The sequence below is a fragment of the Pituophis catenifer genome, unplaced genomic scaffold, assembly GCF_029215685.1.
Source record: "Pituophis catenifer annectens isolate HBS135680 unplaced genomic scaffold, rPitCat1.0.hap2 SCAF_2, whole genome shotgun sequence".
Lineage (NCBI taxonomy): Eukaryota > Metazoa > Chordata > Lepidosauria > Squamata > Colubridae > Pituophis > Pituophis catenifer.
Window position 1 is genome coordinate 64970417 of NW_027256882.1, and position 23861 is coordinate 64994277.

Consider the following 23861-nt stretch of genomic DNA (forward strand, 5'->3'; position numbering starts at 1 on the left):
TTTTTTTAAGGAAAATATAAAATGAGGTGGGATAATTAAAGTGAGGGGAGGTATGTTGAGAGTGATAGTTAAGATAAAATGAATAATGATAGATTTAATAATAGAAATAAAGAATATATATTTTGAATTTAATAGTTAGAAAAAAATGGGTATGTTGAAATTAAAATTTTTTGGAATGTTTAAAATAATTGTATGAATTATAATGTTAAAATACATCCATCTAAGCCAGCGGTTCTCAACCTGGGGGTCGCGACCCCTTTGGGGGTCGAACGGCCATTTCCCAGGGGTCGCCAAAGCCCTCTCTCACCCCCCCCCCGCCTTCACTCACCCTCTGCCTCTGCTGGATCGCCTGGTCGCCGTTCGCTTACCCCGCCCACTCCCAATCTATTGCTGCCTCCGGAGTCCCAGCTGGTGGCTAGAGGGAAAAAAAACTTTAAATTCTTGCCGGGGGGGCTTCAAAGAGCTAGCTGCAAAGAGGTAAATTCCTGGAGCAGATTTTTTTCCCCCTAGCTATACTGAAAAGAGAAAGCGAAAGCAGGGTCTTAGCTGCAACGTGACAAAATGAGGCAGAGGTTTCTTTTTCTTTTTCCTCACCATACATTATGTATTACATAATTAACCAATGTGAGGATGGATATAAAAATAGATGACAATGCAAAGGGGTATAATATAGAATAGAAGGGAAAAATTGAATTTGATTAAGATTAGAGATGAGGATGAAGGGTAATATTGGTTTTTTTAAAAAAATAGTTGAGGAATAAATATGGTAAAAAGGAAATATAGAAATTGTAAATTTAATTGAAATGACTAAATACTGTGTTGGAAGAAATATCCTTCTGGGTTCTGCTCCAAGTGGGGAAAAAGACACTGGAAACATGGAGACTGCTTGGAAAGATGGTTTAATGGTGGACAGGATCACATGGCTTGATGGGGCCCATTGTGTTAGTTTCTGTTGCTATTGTGTTGCAAATGTCCTTTGACAAAGGATTGACTTTCTGCCTCTGGCCCATTAACAAAGGGTGGGGGGCAGGAAGGTGGGAGCTGCTTTGTCTGTAAAATATGCTTCTCCATTTCTCATCCAGGGAAATATAATATTCTGCCTTTTTAATATTTCCCAAAATATTTCATTCTTCTAGGAAAGGGGTGGCTGCTAACCTCCTACAACTGTTTAAATTTGTGGACCGGCCAAATACTCTGTTCAAAGAAAATATGTTGTATGTTTGTATGTGTGTTTCTAATTATTGCTATTTATTGCTATTTGTTCTCTTTTATTCTTTAAAGTTTAACAATTCATTCTTTATCTTAATATCTTTATATTTGTTTGGGGTTGGCTTTCTTCCCTTTCATCTTTTTTATTGTACAGCAATCTTTCTCCTCAAACCTACCACCTTTGTCTTTTCTTTCTTACTTACTTTCTCTTCCCCCCCCTCTTCTTCTTCTCCCTACTTCCTCTTTCTCCTTCTCCTCCTCTTCCTCCCTCTCTTACCTTCACTCCTATTCTAATTTCCCTTCCCTTCCTTCATCCTTCTCTATTGCTGTATCCTTTTATGCATATGGACTACTCAGAGGGCTGAAAAAGTTATTTTTGTCTGGTCCTCGCACTTTTGACCAGTCCTCGAACTTACGACTGTCCTCACATTTTATGTTTTTGCCCTATCTTGTCACCATGGTGAAGAGAAGCAGTTGTGAAATGAGTGACATGGTTGTTAAGAATGCTGGACAGGCATAAATGTGAGGATGGTCATAAGTGTGAGGACCAGTCAAAAGTGCGAGGACCTGTCAGAAATGACTTTTTTTCAGCCCTCTGAATAGTCCCTATACACATAGCCATGGCCACCCGGTCACATGACCAGCTAGCCACGCCCACTCGGTCACATGACCTCCAAGCCACGCCCACAAAATAAGCCACGCCCACAGAACCGGTAGTAAAAGAAATTTAGAACCCACCCCAGGTTGGGGGTCACCACAACATGAGGAACTGTATTAAAGGGTCGCGGCATTAGGAAGGTTGAGAACCACTGATCTAAGCAAATGAAAGAGAAAATGGATTGATAATTGGTTAGGATTTAAGATTTAAGGAACAGGTTTTTGGGGATAATGGCATAGTTATATAGATAGATTTGAGGGAAATACTTGTTTTAAAATATTTAGTTGTGTTAATTGAAAAATAAGATTTGTTAATGATTTGCTTTAATATGTGACCGGAGCAAAAGCTTCGTTTTGAAAAGATGTGTTTTATGTTTTTGTTTTAAAAACAAAAATTTTTTATAAAAAAAAAAGTAGTAGTTGTAAGTAGATGGGCCCAAGAAAATTCTTATGTCTCCTCAGGATTTTTGATACGTGATGCACTTTCATTGAAGAGTGAGTATGTATTAAATGGAAAATATCAGTTATTGGTGCCGGGAGAATTGTTACTTACAAGTATAGATCCAACATATGATACTCAAACTGATATTGAGAGCTGTTTATTGCAGAATTGGAATCTCCAACAGAAGTATCTATAAAACCATGTGCTTCATGTCAATTCTTTGGTTTTAAAGTTCCTTTACATTCACTATATTATACCGCTCAGAAAGAAATAAGCTATATATCACTTGGATAAATTAAAAATCCTGGCTCACACAGCATTCATTACTTGCAAAACAATAGAAGTATTTTATGCTGTTCTTTTGAGTGATAGATGTTCAAAAGTTTACAACTTAAAAGAAAAAATCAACTAAATAAAGCTTTCAGCATCCTAATTGAAATTATGATAATAATCTTCCACTAAGCCATTACCTTGATGTTACTGTGGGGCTTGAATACTCTCAGGAGGATGAGAGCTACTCCAGAAGGTCAAACATACAAGACAGGTCTCATCACAGGATCCAGAAGAAGAATGTCTCTCTCATAAACAATACAGTGAGACATAACTTAGAGAAACTGGAAGTTGTCACCCTGATCAAATAAGGAATGTGCTTGGTGTTGGGAGTTCCTGGCAGGGTGGATTTGATTTAAATCAAGTTGATTTAAATCACGATTTAAATCACTAGTAAAAAAGCTTGATTTAAATCAACCCGATTTAAATCGTAATTTTTAAAAGAGCAACTGTCATCTCTGTCCCGCAGCGGCTCCTCCTCTGACCCACAGACCGTCCCATTCACATTAATGGGACAGCTGGTGATGCGGCAGTGACACAAGGTGAGGGACGTGGCAGGCAGGAGGTGAGTGGATGCCCGCTAACAGGCGCTGCCATCTGAAATGTCAAGTGCTCTTTAATATTATATTTATAAGCTGCTTAGAAGGTTTCACATTCATTTTTACTGCCTGCCCTTCCTCTTCACACTTAAGAGCCTGGTGGTACAGGTGCATTTCTCTTCAAACAATCATACAGTTTGTAGTGTACATAGATTTGCAAAACAATGGGATAAAGGAATGTTCCTGAACTTTGTTTTATGATTTATCTCATGGTTACTGTGAAATTGTGTGAATGCATCAATGCAGTGCATGTTATCTCGGCTTGCAGAGCTTGGATTCATTGAATGAGTTTACCAAAAATGTACATATTGCAGAATATACAGATTCATGCTACATAACTAAGCTCCATTTCATGCTGAATAAACTAAATTATTAATGTATCTTAAATAGAAAACTATATTTAGATATATTTTTACTTCAAAAGCATTTTATAAAAAAAATAAATTTGATAAAAAAAATCCAATTTTTTGATTTTTTAAAAAAAATCATCGATTTTTATCCACCTTGGTTCCTGGATATCTGGTGACAAGTGGGCCACAGGACTCAAAATTATTGGCTGAGCAACCAGGACCAGCAACTGCAGGACTATTGGGAGAAAAATTGCTCACTTGTTGAAAATCAGGAAATAATCATCTGATATTACCAATAGTAATAGATGCTTTAGTTACAATTCCAAAATATTTGGAGCACTACATGAACACCACTGTCATTGACAAAATCACCAACAACCAATTGCAAAATGCAGCTTTACTTGGAAAAGCTTGCCATCTCCTGGTATTATCTTTAATATTATTAAACGTCATCTGCATATTTCAGATCAAATCAAATCAAATCTAGTCTAACCATCTGGCTGACCATGCAACCAATCACAATAATAATAATAAAAAGTAATGGAATTAAATGTCGAATGGCCAAACCATCAAGAGCTATTAGGCCTACAAGAATTTGGACATTTTGCAGTTAGAAAAAAACATGGATTAAAAACATGATTGGTAAAGAAAAGGGCTGAAGACAAAATTGAACAGTGGAAACACCATCAAAACCATCAATGAAGTCAAGAGGTTTACTTCAAATCAAACATACTGTCGAAGAAGAAAAATGTGGATTGGCTGAGATTAGGTAAAATGACGCCAAGAACAAGCATTGAGGCAAGTTAAAAATTGAAACTTACTGAAATGTATATAAAAAAAACCCCAAATAAAATAATTAAAACACAATCATAATGCTGGCAAGGAAAGGTATGATATAATAATGTATATATAACACCTATAATAATAGTCTAGATTCCTACTGTAGGTTTAGTAATCATGACTGACTATGTGAAATGGGTTAAAAATAAATTTTAAAAGTTCATAAATTAGAAAAGTTCTTAGAGGAATACACTGTCTGAATCTTTAAATTATGCATTATCCATTTATTTCTAAACTTAGGTTTTTGTATTCCAAATATTTGGCATGATTTGCCATGCTACATACCTGCAGTGTAAAATTGCAGCAGACCACACACTATACAGGAACTCGGAGAAAAGAATTTTCTTGCACAAACCTGCTCTTTGGATCGATCTATCTATCTATCTATCTATCTATCTATCTATCTATCTATCTATCTATCTATCTATCATCTATCCATCCATCCAATATATGCCGCCTGACATTCTATGACTCTGAGAAACTCACAATTAAAAAAACATTTAATGAATAAAACACAGCAAGGTGACAGAAACTGGACTGGAACAGAAAAAAAGATGCAGAATCCAAGGGGTTTTTCTTGTTAAAGAAAGCGCTCTTATGCTTAACATAGCCTACTTTGCATTTTTCATTTATTGCCGAAGGGTAATAAACTCTGTGTGATGGATATGGCTACAATTCTAAATGTAATTCAATTTGCTTAATAGATGTTCTTGCCTTCTTAATATGTTAATTTATAACGCAGAACCTGGTTAAGTGGAAAGTTAGACATTTCCTATTATTGCACAGTAAAACAAAAAGGTGTCACCTACTTGGCAGCCCATTAAAATTATCTTATGACAGTGCAGAGTATTCTACAGATAAAAACTGCAGTCCTTCTAAATTAAAAACAATGATGTATCTTAATTTAGTTGAAATAAAGTCATTTTGGTGCCATTTCCAGTGGTTAAGGCACCAGGCTAGAAACAAAGAGATGGTGACTTCTGGTCCCACCTTAGACTTGAAAGCCAGCTGGGTGACTTTGGGCTAGGGGTCAGCAACCTTAAACACTCAAAGAGCCACTTGGACCCGTTTCCTACAGAAAAAAAACACACCGGGAGCCAACTTGATGTCACTCACTGCCACCTAGTCACATGATCCCCCCAGCCACATCTACCCAGCCACAAAACCAATCTCTATGTCTCTCTCCTCCTCTCCCTATCTCCCCTTTATCTCTGTTTGTCCCTCTCCCTATCCTCCCCTTTCTCCCGTGTCTCTGTCCCTCTGTATCTCACTCGCACTCTTCCCCTATGTATCACTCTGTATGTCTCTCTCTCTCTCTCTCTCTCTCTCTCTCTCTCTCTCTCTCTCTCTCTCTCTGTGTGTGTGTGTGTGTGTGTGTGTGTGTGTGTGTGTGTGTGTGTGTCTCCCTCTCCTCCTCCCCCACCTCCTCTTGTAACTCCCTGGCCAGGAGCAAACTGCAGCAAAGGTGTGCGCGGGGTGGGCGCCACTCGCTTAAGGAGGGTCTTAACAGGACACGGCTTCTCTCCTGCACTAATGCTCCGGCCATCGCCTTGTCGTGTCATCGCCCACTCCCGGCAGCTCTTAAGCCGAGCACGGAGAGAGAGAGAGAGAGAGAGAGAGAGAGAGAGAGAGGAGGGAGGGAGGGAGGGAGGGAGGGAGGGAGGGAGAGAGAGAGAGAGAGAGAGAGAGAGAGAGAGAGAGAGAGAGAGAGAGAGAGAGAGAGAGAGAGAGAGAGAGAGAGAGAGAGAGAACATGCATGTGTCTTTCCTGAGGCAGTAACTCTAACTCTGTTGAGGCAATTGAAAAGTTCATGTGGATGTGTAATAGTTGCATATTAGGAAGTCATGTGAATTGGCAAAGCAATATGCTACTTTCTTATACAACATAAATAGTAATTACCTTAGGGATTTGTATTGCCATTTCAAAATGAGGAGTTTCCATTCCTGTCCATCACTGGTTGGCCCTGCCCCTCTTATTTCTTTTTTGGACTCCAGCCCGAAGCAACAGGAAGCGAAGGCTGCCTTACATGCAAATGTGGCACGAAGGCAGGTACAGGGTTGCTTCGCTCCTGCACTCTCCGGTGACCCTTTTCAGGATGCCTAGGCCAGCTGTGGCTGAGCCGGGAGCATGCGCAAGTGTGGGGAAACTCTCTTTAAGCGAGCCACTGCCCGCCCCGTGCTCGCCTTTCCTGAGCTTTGGCGTTCACTTGAGGGTCTCCCAGTGCCTGCGCAAACTCCCAGCTCAGCCACAGCCGGCCAGGGGGTTATGAGAGGGGGAGAGGAGAGTACAGGAGTAAAGCTGCCCTGTACCTGACTTCACGCCACATTTGCGCTTAAGGCAGCCTTTGCTTCCTGCTGGAATCCAAAAAAGAAATGTGGGGCGGGGCCAACCAGTGATGGGACAGAGAGCCGCAGCAGAGGGCCCAAAGAACCGCTTGGAGCTCCAGAGCCGCAGGTTGCTGACCCCTGGGCTAGTCACTCTCTTTCAGCACAACCTACTTTACAGAGTTGTTGTAAGGAAAATGGGAGGAGGAAAGAACATTAGGTATATTTGCCACTATGAGTTATTTATAAGGGGGGAGGGTGCTTATGGGAGATTCAATTTTCTGCAAGGACATATACAGGATTATTTATTAAATTATTCTACAAGGGATTTTGCTATGCTAAGAATTCAAAACATTTAAATTCCGAACAAGTAGTTTTCAACTCATCACCCAGATAAATAACCCCAAACAGTTCAGGTAGGAACACAACACCATGGTATATAAAAACACAGTAATTCTAAGACATAACTAAGGTTTGTTGCTTTAGTGAAGCCCAGTCAGGTAACTGATAATTTTGCCAAATTGGGAAGGATTTTCTGTTCCGAGAAACCTGATTTTATTTCTGCAGTCTTGATTCTTCCCTATCTTTATAACTAGTTGATTTTTTTCTATCAGAATATTTATATAACAATAATACATCTGAAGAGTAAGCACGCTAAATATGTAGTCTCGCGCTTGAAAAAAGCCAAGTAAACATTGAAAAATTAAAAAAGAAACGTCATTGTCACCTTCCTGATTTGATTTGAAAGATTACTTTATTTAATAATGTAGGTTATAATAAAATCGGCATACTGAGCGACTACTCTCAAGGTTGCTTTAAACATAGTGGACATTAGAGGAGGCTATGAAATGCAGAGAGATATCTCAACCCATGCCTTAAGCACTTTCCAATGAAACAAAACAAAGCACTTATGACTGGTTAATTAGTTGTAGTCACTATTCGAAGTTCTGACAGGCCTACTTCGGGGCTACCTATGACCTGGATTTGAAGTTCTTACAGTCACCACTTCCCCCCCCCCCTCGGTTATGTGACTGACCTTTGGATACTTGGCAACCAGGCCATATTTACGGCCATTTGCAGCATCCCACGATCTTGTGACCATGATCAACAGTTTTGCCAAACTGTTGCCAAAACATCAGCAAAACCATGTCCATAAAGAAGTATTGATTCAGATAATGAACACAGTGTTTCCTAAGCGGCTGCCACAAAAAAAGATTGTAATAGTTTTTATTACCATCAAGACTTATGACCAGCATGGCCAGGCTGATGAGTAAGTTGATGACTACCTGTATATATTTTAAAATAGAATAAATAAGTGCATCAAGCTCAGTTAAAAAACAAACAAATGCTGAATTGTTCTTTGTCGTCATTTATCCCCATGACGATCCAAAAATCTCTTCTCTAGTAATGGCTGGAGAGCAGATCTAACTTCACTTCTAGTATTGGAGGTTTTTGTAAGTAAGTAATATCATTAAAGGCAGTGGTTCTTAAATAGCTCGACCCAGTTAACTCTTTTCTCTGATCTTGAATAATATCATTATCCTCAGCAAAAAAAAAAAAAAACCCACAAGCATTTTGGTGACAGCAGTTTCAAACTGGATACTTGATTCATCAGCAAGCATTTACAAATTGGTCTCTAGGATATGCTTAAATTGCCCTCTTGAGGATAAATTGCCCCCAGTTTTAAGAACCACTGATCAAAGATATGACGTGTCTAGAGAACAGAATGTCAATATACTTCTGTTTGATCTTCTTTGAATCAGTTATTATCTGCCCATTAGTGTATTTTAGAATACTAATTTAATATCAGAGAGAAACTCTCTCTGAATGTGGAAAACTTTGAAAAGATTTACGTTTTTTTCCTCATATTTTATGTCCTTACAGATGTTATTCTAATACTGTTCTTTGTCTTTTTTAATGTTTCATGTTCTTCCTGTTATTCTGTATTTGCAGATTTGGATTTTTTTTTTTTTTTACAATAAAATGTCCGGGAAGTTTTACTCTACCTATGCGATAAACACTTTTAGTACTCTGAAAGATTCTCAGTTCTTCCTCAGCAACCTATTGAGTGATATCCCACTTGAGGGGCCAATAATCTGCCACTAAATTATCAAACACTTGCCTGTCCATTTGGTTTTGATAAAATATGGTAGTGAATTACCATTAACTTTTCCCGACTGGTATGAAATTGTAATTTTCCTATTGTAATGAAGTATTCATCTACTGCCAGCACCATCCTGCATTGCCTTTGATCAATATTGGGGTTTTAGCTGGGATGATGTTCATGCTTTAGGTGTACCTGGGAAGATATAGTCTTGAAATACTTTCCTTTCTCATCCCTCCCAGGAAAATTTTCTTCAAAGTGTCCTTCCATTTTTGTGCATACAATAGTCTTCCCGCTGTCAACATATATAATAACGAAGTTATTTGATTCCTACTATGAATGAATGGTTGCAGAAGTTGATGGAGTTGGCTGAAATGGCAAAACTGACTACTATGATTAAAGAAAAGAACACAAGTACTTTTGTTTCCACATGGAGACTGCTTCTGAATTTCGTGCTTGATGTGGAAAAGAATGAAACTTTGATTTTGGGTTTTATCAAGTAGATTGACAGATCTTGACAGAAATGGCTTGTACATATTATTATGAAAAAGCAAAAAGTTGTGAGTTGATATTAATGCCTTATTTTACTGTAAAAGAGAGAGTCGGAAGTCAATGCTTCTTTTTCTTTTTTCTTATCTTTCCTCACTTCTCTTCCCCATTTCCCCCCCTACTTCTTTTCTGTTTACTTATGTATTTGTATTTTTTAAATATTTTATAACTCAATAAAAATGTTAAACCAAAAATTTTCTTGCCACAAAGAGGTAGCAGATTGGTTTATTGTTGTTTGGGTGGGACAACTACATTTTATACGACCTAATAGTTTAAAAAGAAAAACTGCCTTCATGTTTTGTATTTGAAACTTTACTCAAGTAAGAGAGTTGAAATACATCTGGCTGCTCTCTCTTCAATGCCCGCAAAACGCCCAAATAGCTATGTTAATAAATAAAAACTCTAAAGCTCCACCATAATGGAAGAAGCAAAAATGTTCTTGAGGGGGAGAGCGATGTTACTACTTGTATGGAATTAATAAAACTAAATCTGACCTGGAAATAAATTATTTACAATCTATGGAATAACAATGATGCATGTCCATGAGACCGTGCAAATTATTAGACTAGGCAACAGGACACTGAACCCAACATGTAGTTGGCTACTGCATTCAACCAATGTCTGAAAAAACTGCAGACCAATGTGCAGGTGCTGGATTGCTCACCCCAGAACCTAATATTCAAAGACTAACATTCAGAGACAGGCATCTCTGCATGTGATGGCTTCATTGATTTTACCAGTTTGTTTTTCTAAAGCCTTTAACTCAATTCTCCAGCACTGAATCCTACTATAATTAAATCTAAAAAATATAATTATTTCCTGTTTACTTGACTCAATTCTTATATTTTAAGTATTTGGGGGCAGAGAAGGCATATTTAGTCTTCCAATCTTCAGAAACAACCTTCAGCCATACTGACTAGGAACTGCGACTTGAATTAAGTATGTCTTAATTTATGTATATTATACAGAATACTGTAGAGGTCAGGATAAGAGCTGATAGAGACGCACAAATAGCCAGTAGTTGGTGGGACTTTTTATAAATTAGGAGGTTTAAAAAAAAAAAAAAAAAAAGATGTCTCCAGTTTAAAAAGCCATATTATTTTGAGCTAGGCTTAGATCTTTTAATATTCTTGCCCAATATTTTGGTTCTTTCATACCCAGTTTCCCCATCCATGACTGTTCCCAAGTTGAAACCAAAGCAATCCTATGTCCCTTAGCTTCTCCTAGTTCTGAAAAGAAATGGAACTTTATTTCACTGCAGATATTATTACCAAATGTTTTGAATTGAGGTCTCATAGAGGAGAGTGCCTTCCAAGGTGAATGAATTCTACTTTAGTTGGGGGAGGGGAGGGGGTTGTTAGCCAGGACCACACAAGACTACAAGAGATGCCACCTGCTTTTCTATTATTTATTTCAATCACTAAAAGTATCAGCCCCTAATTTGGCAGTGATATTAATGGGAAAGAGCTCTGGGAATAGCAGATGAGGTACCTGCAGCCTGCATTTTAGACATTTCATTTTGTTCCTTGACAATCAAGAAGTGATTCCTCTCTGCCTCCTGGCTGACTAGCAGAAGAACAAGCAACATTTCCAGTAAAAAAAAAAGTTAGCACTCCTTATTCTCTATCTTCTAAGAACTTTCCCAATTAGTGCTCTTCCTTCCTTTTTTCAAGAGAATATTTAGTTTAGAACAATGGTGAAATCAATTTTTCTTTTACTACCGATTCTGTGGGCGTGGCTTGGTGAGCGTGGCAGAAGGATATTGCAAAATCTGCATTCCCACCCCACTCTGGGGCCAGCCAGAGGTGCTATTTGCCAGTTCTCCGAGCTGCTCAAAATTTCCGCCAGCGGTTCTCCAGAACCTGTTAGAACCTGCTGGATTTCACCCCTGGTTTAGAGGACAAAAAGTAAACTACCAGTATTTTTAGGACTATAAGATGCATTCCCCCCTCCAAAAAAAAGTGGGTGGAAAGTCTGTGTGTTTTATAGACTGAATATGGGCCTGTTTTTGGCCTCCCGAACTCTCCACGTGTCCCGTTTTCACCCTCGGCCCCCAGAAGCACTCTGTGGGGCAAAAATGGATCCATTTTTTGCAAAAAACAGGACACACAGAGGGTTTGGGAGACCAAAAACAGGCCTGTTTTTGGCCTGCAAAGTGCTTCTGGGGGCTAGGGAGTGCAAAAATGGGGTGCATGGAGGGTCCGGGAGGCCAAAAATGGACCTGTTTTTGGCCTGCAAAGTGCTTCTCGGTGCCAGGGAGCACGAAAACAGGACGCAGGGAAGCCAAAACCTATTTCTTGTTTTCTTCCTCTAAATCTAGGTGCATCTTATAGTCTGAAAAATACGGTGTATATCTCAGTAGGAAAATTAGGGGCAGGCAAAAGAATATTTTTCTAATATTTCCTAGATGTGTTAAAACCCCAAAAGAAATAGCTGAAACACAGACAAAACTGACTTCAATAAATAGTTGATTGATCAATCATGTGCCATCAAGTCAGTGGAAACCCTTAATAACCACAGACAGATTATCTCCTGGATGATCTTCTCCTTAATCTGGTCTTTTAGGTTTTCCAAAACTGACTGCATCATCACCACTGTAACTGAGTATATCTACCTTGCTGCTGGTCACTCTCTTTTGTTCTTTCCTTTCACTTTTCCCAACATCAGAGCTTGTTCCAGAGATGGAACAATTCAGATTTCTCTACTTTACCTTCACACTTCCTACCTCTGTCTCTGATACAGTGATAGGTTCTGTTCTTCTTACTATTTAGAAATTGGGAATATCTAGGCTGCCTTTGTTGGGGTTTGCTGATATCTTTTGCATTTTTCACTCATTATTTTATTATTCTTAAGTAATGTTTAGAGGAAGAACTATGTTTTATTTTATGTAATGTAAACATCCTGAGTCTTGAGATAGTATATAGTTTTTTTAATCAATCGTTTGTTATGGGAGCTCCTCGTTACTCCCGTGTAACAGCTCTCCTGCGCGAGCTGCACTGGTTACCGGTGGTCCTCCGGATCTGCTTCAAGGTGCTGGTACTTACCTATAAAGCCCTACATGGCTTAGGTCCAGGGTACCTGCAGGACTATCTCCTGCCTGCCTTCCACCGTCCGGTCCGCTCTCACAGGGCAGCTCTCCTCAGGGTACCGTCGACCAGACAATGTCATCTGGCGACGTCCAGGGTTAGGGCGTTCTCTGTGGGCGCCCCTACCCTCTGGAACGAGTTACCCACCGAGCTCCGGACGGCGCCTGATCTCCGTTCCTTCCGTCGAGGCCTGAAGACTTGGCTATTTCAACAAATGGGCTGATTCAGATTCTTGGGTTTTATTATTTATTATTATTTGATTTTAACTGGTTTTAATTCAGATTTTTATTGTATGTTTTTGCTTGTGTTCGCCGCCCTGAGTCCTTTGGGAGAAGGGCGGCATATAAATACGTGCGTATAAATAAATAAATAAATAAATAAATAAATAAATAAATAAATAAATAAATAAATAAATAAATAAATAAATAAATAAATAAATAAAATGGAGGGACAGTTTTGGTTCTTGTTTTTTTAACTGTCTTTTTGGCTGAAACTGTATTTTTCCAGTAGGTTCTGGGTAAGAAATTTAAAGTGACATGGAAAGGGCACTAGAGAAGCAGTTCTAAATTGTGGCTTTCCTACTGAATTTGTACATGTGTTGGGTTCTGAAAAGGTTAAAAAAAATCTGTTGGAGAGAATATCTCTCTCTGCGTATGCAAAAAACATAACTCAGAGCAGGAATCTAATCTGAGCAATTATTAGTGAAGCAGGTGTATAACTATAGCAGAAATCACATTTAGGGATAGGCAAAGTGTGGCACCAAGGTAACTACATTCCACCAGGAGGAAAGTCAGAGAGCAAGAATTCTACTTCTACATGGAAGTGACACTGAGGCTAACAATCTCATGGACAAAGAGAAGGCAAAGTGATAGATAAAGACGGTGCATAAAGTGCTCTAACGATTCTCGGTCTACCTCCTTGTGGTCAGTATGCTGTGATGCTGAAGAACCTGGACTACTGAAAGTAAGTTAAGAGAAAGACTGGGATACCAACTTAAAAACAAAAAAAACAAAAAAACAAGACTAGTTTCCAGTGACTCCTATGTAAAAAGGAATCTATTTTAGGCTGATGCCAATCCAACAGTGCTGAAATATTTGTCTGATTTATATACTAGGCCTGATCTAATGTTTTTCTTTCAGCACCATTAATGGACAGATATAATAGACTATCTATCTATCTATCTATCTATCTATCTATCTATCTATCTATCTATCTGCCTACCTACCTACCTACCTACCTACCTACCTGTCATCTCTCTGCCTTCAACAATGCCTTTTTACTCTACACATCTGCTATTGAGTAATCTTTTTTTCTATCATTTCTATAGAGAACACATAACTTTGACGGCACCTATTCTACAAGGTTTGCCATGTAGGAAGCTGATTTTTAGGTGTGAGGTTTAAATTGTTCAGATTTTTGCTACTGAAGCTACAAGTGATAGATAACTTTTAAGTGCAAATTAAAATATAAAAACCATAGCATAATTATTTTGCAGTTCTGACACAGGCCAAGAATTATGAAAGTAGCCAATTTGATAAAGGAGAGTCAATTAAAATACTAACTCTACCACCCTTAAAGTGCAGTAAGGCCGGACTTCTGCATAAACCTATGCGGAAGAACCTTATTTTAAATCACAAGAATTTTAAACATAACCCAAGTTTAAAAAGAGCTTTTCTTGTACAACATCCATTACTCGAAATACTTATCAAGCTAATTTGGAAAGTTGTTGGCTCGGCATACAAGAAAGGGACTACTTCTTTTAATCTGCAGAAAATGCTTAAATTCTTAAAAGCAATAAGCAGCCATGCATATAATGTGCTTCTTTGTTAAAAGTGCATTTTGAAACACTGGAAAATACTATCAAGCTTACATTGAACATTTACCATTTCTTCTACAAAGTTTGTAAATGTCATGTTCTGGGCAATAATTTGGATTACATTTTCAAATCAAATAGAAATCATTATCATTTTAATAAATCTTATTATTTCTCCTAGAGAACATGTTAAATAATCCAAAGTGCTACTTACTGTTCCAAAAAGACTTTTCTGTTTGCCAAGTTTCCTTTTAGTTTTTTTTTTTTTATCATCAAATCCAAGTTTGAAAAGAGCTTTAGCATTCAAACTGCTTTCTAGGAAACTCTTCTAGAGGGAGAAAAGTTCTATAAAAGGTTTTGCTATCTTAAAATGTTGTTTTTCTTTGAAGTAACTAAAATAGAATTGTACAAAGCTAAAAATAAAATTTAGGATTTTCCCAGTATCATGCATAAATGGCAATTTGTCATAAATGACAATGAAAGAAAAAGCAGCAATCTTTCTTCATTGTTACGAAGGTCTCCAAATTTGGGTTGTATATTCATGGGAAGGTAGTTGTGGAATCCAGGTGTAGGTCTCTCCTTTGACGGTATTTGCATTTCTAGCATTAGCTCCTGTAACAAGCCCCAAACCAACTCCTGAGTATTGTCCAAGATTACCAGATTAGGATTGAACTGTTTCTGGTCAGTTTTATCTTCCCCTCTTCCAAAATAGTTCTGTCCGTCAAGGAGTCAGTGGATGTGTTCTCTCTGGTACTGAGTTTATACTTCCATTCCAGATAATCTGAGCAATTGTACCTCTTCTTCCTGCAGTGAATGTGTGTGATTGAGTGTGTGTGTGTGTGTGCATGCACGTTTGTTTTGTCCCTGGTGTTGAACCACTCCAGGCAATCTGAGCGTTGCATCTTTTCTTCTTGAAGGAGAATGATACTGCCTGATGGGAGGCATAGTAGGAGCTGTGTCTCACTATAGACAGATATGTTTATTCATGGGAAAAGTGTGTTCAAAGAAATTATATTAAAAGGGTCAGAGCACCAGAGTTTGAGAACCCCGAGTTACTCGAACGATTTCATCTGCCCAAATTAGTAAATCTTCCATCAACAAATCTATTACAAAACTCTAACATTTAATACAGGTGAGTTACAGATTTGCAAACATTTGGTGGAAAGTCTGTTTTAGACCATATAAGGTGACTATATCTACACATCACACAGAACACTAAGCTGAACTTTCTTTTATCCATACCTTACTGAAAAAATCGCAGTTAGATTTATACAACGCCTTGTATCATAATGAAATAGATCATGTTTAATGCAATATATGAACCAGGTTCATAAATTGAAAGGATTTAAAAGGCATAAACAATTTTTGTAGTAAATTTAAACTAAATAATTCAATTTAATAAAATGTCAAAGTCATCTGGAGCAAAGATAGATCATACTTCTTAAATATGAATGCTATGGCCAAATTACTATCCTTACAAAAATCATAATCAACCTATTTATTTATTTATATATATATATATATATATATATATATATATATATATATATATATATATATATATATATATATATATGTCTTTTTCTTTTTCATAGGCTTTTATGTGCATATTCTTTCTAGCCAGGTTTTACCTACGTAAACTAAGTTGTTCTGCAGCTCTGGTTGTGTGAAATCTCATTCACAAGCTTCAGCTTCACGAAAAAGAAAAAGACACATTGTACCTTTACAGGGGGAATATCTGAGAAGTGGGTGTGGCTCACTGACGACGCCTTAAAAGGCAGAAATAGCTATCTGAGTCTCCCAGAGAGCAACACAGAGTTGCAGTTTGTCAACGGAAAAAAAGCCCTGAAGCTTGTGAATGAGATTTCACACAACCAGAGCTGCAGAACAACTTAGTTTACGTAGGTAAAACCTGGCTAGAAAGAATATGCACATAAAAGCCTACGAAAAAGAAAAAGACACATTGTACCTTTACAGGGGGAATATCTGAGAAGTGGGTGTGGCTCACTGACGACGCCTTAAAAGGCAGAAATAGCTATCTGAGTCTCCCAGAGAGCAACACAGAGTTGCAGTTTGTCAACGGAAAAAAAGCCCTGAAGCTTGTGAATGAGATTTCACACAACCAGAGCTGCAGAACAACTTAGTTTACATAGGTAAAACCTGGCTAGAAAGAATATGCACATAAAAGCCTACGAAAAAGAAAAAGACACATTGTACCTTTACAGGGGGAATATCTGAGAAGTGGGTGTGGCTCACTGACGACGCCTTAAAAGGCAGAAATAGCTATCTGAGTCTCCCAGAGAGCAACACAGAGTTGCAGTTTGTCAACAGAAAAAAAGCCCTGAAGCTATATATATATATAGCAGTTAGAGCTTGCTAGGTGTTAGAAAGGAAAAAAGCCCAGAACCGAGTAGATGTGATTCTACTGAGCTGGAGCTACAAAAAAACCTTGGGAGAAAATAGATTAGTTACTACTTGCGGAATAAAACTAAACCTTTCTACAACTACCCTGTTTCCCCCAAAATAAGACATCCCCTGATAATAAGCCCAATCAGGCTTTTGAGTGCATGGCAATAAGGCCAAGTGCTTATTTCAAGGTTCAAAAAAATATAAGGCAGAGTCTTATTTTAGGGAAAACACGGTATAACTACAAACACTATTTTTATAAAATACACAGTTGCATTCAGAATATAATTCAAAAGTATATCTGGCTCTACTGTTCTATCCTCCACCAGTGACAAAATCCCAACAAGAAGATTAAAGTTTGAGTTACTCAATAGTCCTCAATTTATAACCATTCATTTAATGGCTGTTGAAAGTTACAATGGCATTGAAAAAAGTGCCTTATGACTGTTTTTCGTACAACTGTTACGGCATCCCCATGGTCACTGATCAAAATTAGAATGCTTGACAACTGTCTCATATTTATGACGCTTGTAGTGTCCCAGGGTCATGTGATCACTTTTTGCAACCTTCTGACAAGCAAAGCCAATGGAGAAGCCAGATTCACTTAACAACCACGTTACTAATTTAATAACTGCAGATTCACTTGACCACTGTGGCAAGGAAAGTTGTAAAATGGGGCCAAACTCACTTAACAACTGTCTTGCTTAGCAACGGAAATTTTGGGCTCCATTGTGGTCATAAATCAAGGACTTCCTGTACTGCATCTTTAAGTTATATTCAATCTTTCCCTCTTTCAAAAACCAATGGTGGCATGCTATGCAAGAAAGAAAAACATTTATACAGACTAGTTTCAATTTTACTATTATAGCTAGTTCTTGATTAATGATGGCCATTGGGACCAGAATTTCTGTCATTAGGTGACAGTCATAAAACATGATGTCACATGATCACGCCGCTTAGCAAAAAGCATTTCTAGCATTTCCATTGTTGATGTTAAGTGAATAAACACCATTGTTAAGTGCAGTGTTATGTGGTCGTTATTCATGACCTCTTGCCAGCTTCCCTATTGACTTTGTTTGTTGGAAGCCAGCAGGGAAGGTTGCAAAAGGCAATCACAGAACTGTGTGATGCTATGACATCAAAATTGCAAGCTGATCACCAAGCACCAAGATGGTGAAGACATGGCTGCAAGCCGTGATCATTGTGATGGTCACTACTATGAGAACAGGTCATAAATGCCACTTGCTGAACAGTTGCTGAGCATGTGGTCCTTTAGTAAGAACTACCTGTAACCTCAATATGTCAAAGGATAGAGCCAATTCAAGCACTGTTTAACAGGACTCCCTACAAACTTTGAGTAGTCTCTGCAATAACAATTTATGAATGCATTTTCTCAATTTATGCATGCTAATTTTGTTTTGTTTTAATTTACTTCCAGGAGTAAAGTCTGGAGATCTCTCTCACTTTGTATAAACTGCCTGTCAAGATGATTTTGTTTTTCTTCTTGCTAATCATTATTTCAGGAGAAATGTCAATAGACCCATTTTAAAAACAGGAGGGAGTTATTTAGAACGCTCCTAAGAGTCAACATCTTTGTCACACAAAGTAAAAAAAAGCTCTCTGGGCTACCAAAATAAAGAAATGTTATACAGGCTGGGAATATATTCTCTTGTGCCTAACCAAATCAGACACTGCAAAGCTATTGAAGAAACAAAGTATTTCGATTTCAACCTTATGTGTAAAGTTTTTTTCCCCCCTACACTCAGACTGGATTGGATATAAGTGCTCAATTTAGTCAAGTGGAAATGTGTGGTTCCCAGACTAGAAAAGATATTTAGGTAAACTTGTCTGAATTGCCCAAGGCCACTAAATGAACTGTCTATTTACTTGGAAAGACCAGAAGAAAAGCCTAGAAGTTAAACTCTGGCACCTATATAAAACTCTTTTTTCCCCAGAGTGCAAATAATCTGTATGCATATGGCTTCATTCTTATCTATTATAAACAGCTCTGATTAACTGAATCATGACTGAGAGTCTTTTTATTCTTAAATTCTGCATTTGGACAGGCTGAGATTTAATGCTGAGCTCGAGTATAAAACCTGACAACTGGGAACGATGAACCTTCCCACATTTCCTCCAGCAAAATAAATATATTTCTAAATGAAAACTGAATGAAATAACATGAATTTGTCATGGGAGTTTGCATGAAAAAGGGTAGTACACAGAGCAGGGGGGCGGGAGGAGATAAAGGTAAAGGTTTCTCCTTTCCAGTGGTGTCCAATTCTAGGGGGTGGTACTCATCTCTGTTTCTTAGTCTAGGAAGCCAGTGTAGTCTGAAGACATTTCCATGATCATGTGGCCAGCATGACTATTGGCTGACGTGCATGGCACTTTACCTTCCCACCGAAGTGGTACCTATTTATCTATTCACATTTGCATACTTTCAAACTGTTAGGTGGACAGGAACTGGGGTAAGTAACGGGAGCTCACCACATCGCACGGCACTTGGGTCTCAAATCTGAGCTGTCAGTTTTCCAGCTCTTAAGTGTTTTAACCGCTAATCCTTCATGTCCCCTTGAGGAGGGAGAGAGACTACTAATTCCTGATTATTGTTTCCTCTCCTGTTGACTGAATTTGTGTGATTGGAGCATTGGGTTCTGCCAAACTAACGGAGGCAACTTAACATTATATAAAGAAAACAGATTCTAAAGAGCAAGCCCCCCCCCCCCCCATCCACTGAGGGGTTATCCTTTTTTTTCTCCAAACCCAAAGAATCTGGTTAATTGAAATTGACTAACCTATCACAAAAAAACTTGGGTTGAAATTGACTAGATTGCCAGTTCCTTTCTAGAAATAGAGATGATTACTGGTATTTTTCCTGGCTTTATGGAAATCTGGATGGGAGATCTAACATTCCCAGGGTCTGTGATGGCTTATCATCTCTTCTACATACTCAGGCCAATTTCTCCATTTCTACTTTCTTAGCAGTCGTTCAGTCTCCATTTTCCCCAGAATGGTTCTGCTGCCAATTGTACTGACCTAACCTGTCAGTGGCCAATAGCATAGGCAGCTCAGCATTTTATGCTTCGAGTTGTCAAAAATTAAAAAGCCTGCATTTGGCAGAGATGGCAAAAATTTCATCATATCTTAAAGACTATTCAAACGAAAGATACATATCGGAATGGAGAAGATGGATCGACTATATTCAAAACAAGTATCAGACTAAGAAGATTCATATAGCTTATGAATGAAACATTTTCAATCTTTAGTTTATGTTTCTAGGGTTTTGAGCTACAAGGAGTTAAAGATCTAGAGAGAATTTGAAGTTAACAATTTGTTAGCATATTTTAGTTTTATGTTTGTGAATGCTATAGCCTGTGCTTGTTCTGGGAAGTCTAGGGAGGGGGGTGGGGGGGAAGGGGGAAGGGGAAAGGATAGGTGGGAGGGCAAGGGGGGAGGGATGGGGTGAGGGGGGAAGGGGGGGAGAAAATGTTTGTATTTCTTATAAAACTTTTCAATAAAAAAAATAAAATAAAGAGCCAACCTCCATCACAAAATCAAACATATCAGGAGAGCAATTTCCTATGGGTAGATAACACTGAGTGGGAAGGGAAAGGATGGAAAGGATTGTACCAATCTAAGCTTTTAAACTCTTCCGCATAATGTGCAGGCAGCAACATAGACAACTAATATGCAGGCAAGGTAGGCTGCAGAGGCAATCTTAATATCAACCGTTTCTTTCTGGTTCAAGGATGGAGGAAAGCACATTACTGTCAATGTGAGGATGAGCCCCAAGGGGATAAGAACTGCAACATGATAATGGAAAGACAAGACAGTTTTAGCACTTTTAGTGTTAAGTCTTCATTGACTAGACAGCCTGTTTAAAATCTGGGAAGAGACAGAAGCAACAATTAAAACACGAAGTCCTGGAAATAAAAGGATACTCATATCAGCTTTTATTCTGCCCTGGCAGAAATGAATAAGCAAAAACTGGGTTGGCTGTCTCTTCCTTCTTTGGCAAACTGTGTTCCTGCCAAAGCTCTATTGGAAAGGTCAGAGTACCCCCTCTTAAATGGAATGAAATACAATACAGAAAGCAGAGGAAAAGACAGGGATTGCTAACAGAAGGGAACATATTCATCCCAGATTTTTTTCTTCTTGTTGTTTTTGAGCTTCCTGCACCATATAGCAGGAGTGTCAAACTTGCTTTCACTGAGGGCCACATCAGGGTTGTGTTTGACCTTGGGGGGGTCGGGGTAAGTGTGGCCAAGGTGGGTGTGGCCAGCTCAACATCACTCATGTCGGGGTCTCCTGTGGCGGCCCGAGTGCTCAGCCAGTGAAAACGGGCTCCCGAGCTGTTTCCGGTTGTGAAGGCCTCCTCCAACCCTCTGCCAGTGAAAACAGAGCTCAGGAGGGCTGCACGCAGCCTTCCCGAGCTCCGTTTTCTCTGGCAGAGGCACCGTGGGCCGGTCCTTCACTGTTTCCAGGGTGGCCCCGCAGGCCAGATCTAAGTACACCCTGTGGGCCAGATCTAGCCCGCGGGCCTTGAGTTTGATACCCCTGCCATATAGCATCCCAGACTAAAGATGGCATTCTCACCATCAGCTTTTCTGGATTCTAATGGGAAACGGAAGGAACTTGACCTTCAGGAGAAGGAAGCTCACCTGCAACCAAATCTTTTTTTATATGAAATTTTCTGACTCCAAGCCAAAATAGTTAGCAAGTTTTCCAACCACATTGGCCAAGTTTCCTGCCAGCTGAGTGACCAAAATAAATCAACAATAATTTTATGATATGGAAAACAATGATCTCATTTCACACTTACTTATCTGATGAGTTTGAACACATCCCAGCAATTTCTAAATCTCTTATGATGTCCGAACTGGAGCTGAAAGGCAAAATAAGATTTAGTTTAGACTACTTCTTGAAAATCGTCAGATACATCAAAGAAGTTATTAAATGTATGTGAGAACATTCAGCTTGCCAAACCCAAAGTAAGACAGAAGCTGAGCTGACTTTATGAAAATGCTGAGAGTCTTCTGTCTTTTCCTTTCTCCTCTTTAAAGTTGATCACTGGGCTTTTTAAAAATGGGGGATTATTAAGCACATCTGGGCTGACTGAGTTATCGTGTAACAAGTAAGAAAGAATTCTCTGCCAGAAAGCTTCAAAAATCAAACTCTTCTTAAAAAGCTACAGAAATCTCTTTGTTTTTAAAGTAGTGTTATAACAATACAGTTCACTTTAAAAACTCTGGCAACGTTTTAATAATTTCTAAGTTTCAGAATTGTACATTGCTATTGTTTAATTTAGGGAAAATGTAAAGAATTTTAGAATTAATTGAAAATCAATATTAGGAATAAATAAAATAGTTTCTATAGCAAATGTAATATAATAAATGTAGTCTAAGCTGTGATGAAGTCATTTGCATATCCAAATCCTGCTTCTTAAATAGATAAGTAGCATTAAGGGAATTTATATTCATTGAAACTGCTACTTTTCAAACCCTCTGCATCAAGACGAAATAGTGAAACAGCAGTGAAAAGAAACAAAAGATTATTAACAATAAAATCTCATGAAACCCTCTTCCTAAAATGTGAGTGAATGATATGTTTATTTCATTTACAACACCTTGTAGGAAAGCAATCTCTAACATCCCTGAAGAGATAAAGTGTTAACTAAAAAAATTAAGTTTTGAATACATGGCCTGAATACATATGGCTGAAATATAATCCACTAAGAAAGCTATGATCATGCAGCTAAATAAACATTGTTAATTAGATACAATGCCAGGTACCTCATAATTTGGGAAGTCACAAAAAGGACATTTTTGGTTGAAATTATTAAATTATCTCCCCCCCATGTGGTCACTTGAAAAGATTAAAAATATTTGGCTCTCCCCCCACCCCCTGGTGTTTGTCTCCTATTTAACAAAATAGTTAAGAACATAACAGCAAGACACTAAACAACAAGGGAGAAATAACTGACAAACTTGAGAAAGAAACAAAATCTATGCAAATTCATGTCATACTTTGACCACCAGAATTATACTTTTGGAGACCAGAGTGTCTTAAAGGTCGTCCATGACCTTATATGTAACTTGAGACACTTCATCTCAATTGCACCACATCTATGAGTTCTCACATTATAATGGTTAATGGATTAGTCAGAGACGTGGAGGAAGGGGTAAGATAACCTTTTTCTTATGAAATGTTATTGATCCACAGGAAACAAAAATCAATAAAGTTTCTGTGCCTGACAAGGGTCTGTACAAATAAGTCTCTCACCTTTTTTTCATTCATATAAATGAAGAGCTATTTAGGTTAGAAGCAAAAGCTTTCCAAGACTTTTTGACTTGTGCAAAATTCAAGTAAGAAAATTTTCAGGTACATTTCAAGGTAAAATTGCATCAAGAAAACTGTCTCATACAACTGAAGTTGCAGTGCATGAAGTTTAATCTAATTTCAAGGAATTAGAAATGCTTGTTTCAGCTCCAAAATGTGTTATGCGTATGAGTGTGCCCTACTGCCATTTATTTGATCAATTCACAGTGCTGGCAAGACTAAATATGTAGTGCCTGCTATCTATTGGTTATTATCTCCATGCTTACCATGTTTTACTGTGGAAAACACCTCTGACCTGCACAATCGTAGCAATGTATATTTTTTAAATTTAATTTTCATTGTTGTTTCCTTCCGCTTTTAACAGAAAGTCTAAAGAAAACTTCCTTATAATTAGAAGAGGTTTTCGCTGCCCTCTCCTTCTCCCCTCAAAACTTCTTGCATCTTGCTCATGATCTTGGCTGAACCTTTAGGAATAAATCCATTTATTATGTAGTGCTGACATGCCTGAGAGGACTATAATTTTTGATCTGTTGGACACATATTACATTTTTTCAAAATGTATTGCTCCTGATTTCAGCTGCAGTCAAAGGTAATTGGGCTAGAGCTGGGAAATGTGGGATGGATAATTATGGGATACATGAGAGGCAAGTGGGTAGATTCTTTGAAAGAGAAAATCATTTTCTTAGTTCTCCAGGATCGGTCATTTTCTTTCTAGAGGTGGAGGAACTGAAGTAACTGAGTTAAAGTTTAGACCTAAACTTCCCTGGATAAAATAGCAATGCTCTGGGCACTTGATCATCTTAGTGTTCA

General features: G+C 38.3%; 1 protein-coding gene across 1 annotated transcript in view; it reads right to left on the bottom strand.

Moving 5' to 3' along the window:
- RAD18 (RAD18 E3 ubiquitin protein ligase) overlaps positions 1-23861 on the bottom strand; it is a 129778-nt gene that overhangs the window by 15843 nt on the left and 90074 nt on the right. The window contains exon 12 of the mRNA XM_070933585.1: positions 21535-21597. Coding sequence (XP_070789686.1) covers positions 21535-21597 — 63 coding nt within the window. The remainder of the gene's footprint in view (positions 1-21534; positions 21598-23861) is intronic.